This window comes from Mesitornis unicolor, unplaced genomic scaffold (genome assembly GCF_000695765.1).
Source record: "Mesitornis unicolor isolate BGI_N332 unplaced genomic scaffold, ASM69576v1 scaffold21675, whole genome shotgun sequence".
Taxonomy (NCBI): domain Eukaryota; kingdom Metazoa; phylum Chordata; class Aves; order Mesitornithiformes; family Mesitornithidae; genus Mesitornis; species Mesitornis unicolor.
In genome coordinates this window covers 12,910-15,458 of record NW_010187788.1, presented here as the reverse complement: position 1 = coordinate 15,458, position 2,549 = coordinate 12,910, and the positions used below count along the sequence as shown (strand labels likewise).

The following is a 2,549-nucleotide window of genomic DNA, read 5'->3' as shown; positions in this document are numbered from 1 at the left end:
CTGCTCGGCGTGGCGGCCGGCGCTCCCAGCTGCCCGCACGGTGAGGAGGCCGCTCTTGGCGGGTAGGGTGCGGGTCCCGCTGAGTGGAGGAGCGGGGCCGACCTGGGACTCTGACGGGCGTGACTGCGGTGGCCGCAGTTCCCGAGGGGTGGGGGTTTGGCACCTCCCAGAGCGTCTCTTGATCGTCTCCAGCTGCTTTCTCGGCTCCCATGTGAGGGGTTGTGTGTTGCAGCAGCTTCTGTTGATGCTTTATTCTGGGAGCCCGACCCTTGCAGTGGCGGCATTAAAACAGACTTGTCTGTCCCGTGGGTCATTGTACAATTAATTGCTTTTGTCCTTTAGGTCCTGCTCTTCTGTTTGTGAAAACCAGCAAAGGAGAAGAAGAGGGAAGAAGATTTTATGCTTGTTCAGCTTGTAGGGGTAGAAAAGATTGTAACTTTTTCCAGTGGGAAGACGAGATGGTAAGAGAGCATCGCTTAAGGCTATGGTGAAAATGGGGGATTTTTATTCTCTAACATGAATTTGAAAATGAAAATTACATGTTGTTCTCGAAATCTTTAGCAATTACTGTTTTGTAAACGTTGTCTAATAGTTTGCATTTAGCAGAGCACTTATTTGTCAGGAGAACATGTTTCAAGTCTAACTTTCAAGGAAGGCTATGTACATTTTGAGCAAAACTGGTATTTGTTACTGTATTGCTAAAAGACTGAGGTATTCAAGCTATTAAATTTGCCAATACTGTGCAATGTTGAACAAAATGGGATAGTTCTGATACCAAGATGTCCTCATCTTCCATGATTAAGACAGAGAAAATTTGGTGGAATATATAAAATAGAGATGGTGGGGATCAGCGTGATGATCAGTAATCTCTGAATATCTGCACCAGTTTCTGTTCATCTAAAGAACTTTGGTCATATAATTGTAGGGTAACAAAATTGCAATTGATAATATATTCATAGCGAGCTTGCAGTGGTTTTTGTCTACTACATTTTGTGCTACTTTTTCCTAAATGAGTATCTTGTGTTGTGGTCACTGTCCTCAGCAGACAGGAATTTAATTGGGTTGGTAAGCGTTTCCTTGCTATGCTGGTTACTACTGAACAGTTGTATAAATTAAAAATGGGGTGGTTAATCATTTGTTGGTGTAGATTTAAATTATATTCTTAGTAAAATTTCATTTTGAATGTCACTTGTATCATGGCGTCTTTTGTTCTATTGAATTTTACTTCTCCTCCTTTAACAAATCAGTTCTCTAAGTTTTGTACAAATGTCTTGAAACTCTGTTAACTGTGAAACCGTTAAGTATGTTTTGTGGGAACAAAGTAGAAAACTCAGAGAAGAGCTGTCATTCTTTTTAAATAATCACATGCAAAAGGCTTGCACAACAGTTCCTCTGTCACCAGTTGTGTGGGATCACATCATAGCTCTTCACAGGGAATGTAACTGCTGGCATACACTAATGGAAAGTGTACCTCTTTCTGTCTTCATTGTAATCATGTTTTGAGTTTTACATGTAGTAGAGGAACGAAATGCTTCTCTTAACTTTTGCACAGTTTAAATTCATGTGAGATGCGTGGTGTTATGCAGCATGCCTCTGTACTGCAGTCGTGCTTCTTGTTCTGAAAAATCAATCCAAAGTATGTGACAATTTTTCTGTGCAGAGTAAAGCATGAGACTTTTGATGCACTCTTTTTGTTTAATATTGAGAGGTAATGTACAATACAGAGCAATATCTGTTTTGTAACTTCTATATACATAAATTTTCCAGGTGTCAGAAACTAGGCTTGCAGCACGTGAAGAATATAATAGAAATCATCAGCCACCTTTTACACACCGACAGAATGTGGAAAGGTATTGTTATGTATATGTTCTTCTGTAAAAATCAAGTAATGCAAGTTTACTTACTGTGAATGTAGAGATAATATTTCAGGATTCTCTAAATATGAAAACACACCAGAAGGATTTGGAAAAATAAGAACTGGCTGACTGCAATGGGAAAATGGCATGAAACATTTAATTAGAGCAAAGTATTTTAAACCAGGAACTTATATATATCTATAAATATGTATGCATAGTTCTTCTTACACTAGTGCTCCTGATGTGCTGAAAACAGGTTAATAGCAGTTTCAGTTCAAAGAATTGTTTCTGTTCCTGACTTTATTGAGCAAAAGTAACAGGCTTAACACTCTGAAAAGAAACAAAGGGAACACAGTAATAAATACTGTCTGAGTTTTTTGCATAAACATACAGGCCTGCTTGCTGGTATTTGATATGAAGTCTTCACTCTGTCATCCAGTTATTTTATGGGGACTCTGAATATATTTGGCCTCTGAATATTTTTTCATAGATATTATTTCATTCACATGCAGAAAGTGAAGTTTTGTAAGAGCAGCTTAAATTACATTGCCTATTTAAATTGAGCTTTTAGAAAATATGAAACCCCCTTCATAGCTCCCCTTCATATCTTTTATAGAGGCTTTTTCAAAGCTTTTTCCCTGTTCTCTATTGTATTTAAAGGTTCAAGAATTTTGTTCTGTTGCCATTATCAAA

At 38.3% G+C, this 2,549-nt stretch overlaps 1 protein-coding gene across 1 annotated transcript in view; it reads left to right on the top strand.

Moving 5' to 3' along the window:
- The window catches only part of ZCCHC4 (zinc finger, CCHC domain containing 4), a 10,349-nt gene that overhangs the window by 316 nt on the left and 7,484 nt on the right, over window positions 1–2,549 (top strand). The window contains 3 exon segments of the mRNA XM_010185587.1: window positions 293–461; window positions 1,768–1,885; window positions 2,524–2,534. Of these exon segments, the coding sequence (XP_010183889.1) occupies window positions 293–461; window positions 1,768–1,885; window positions 2,524–2,534 (298 nt within the window).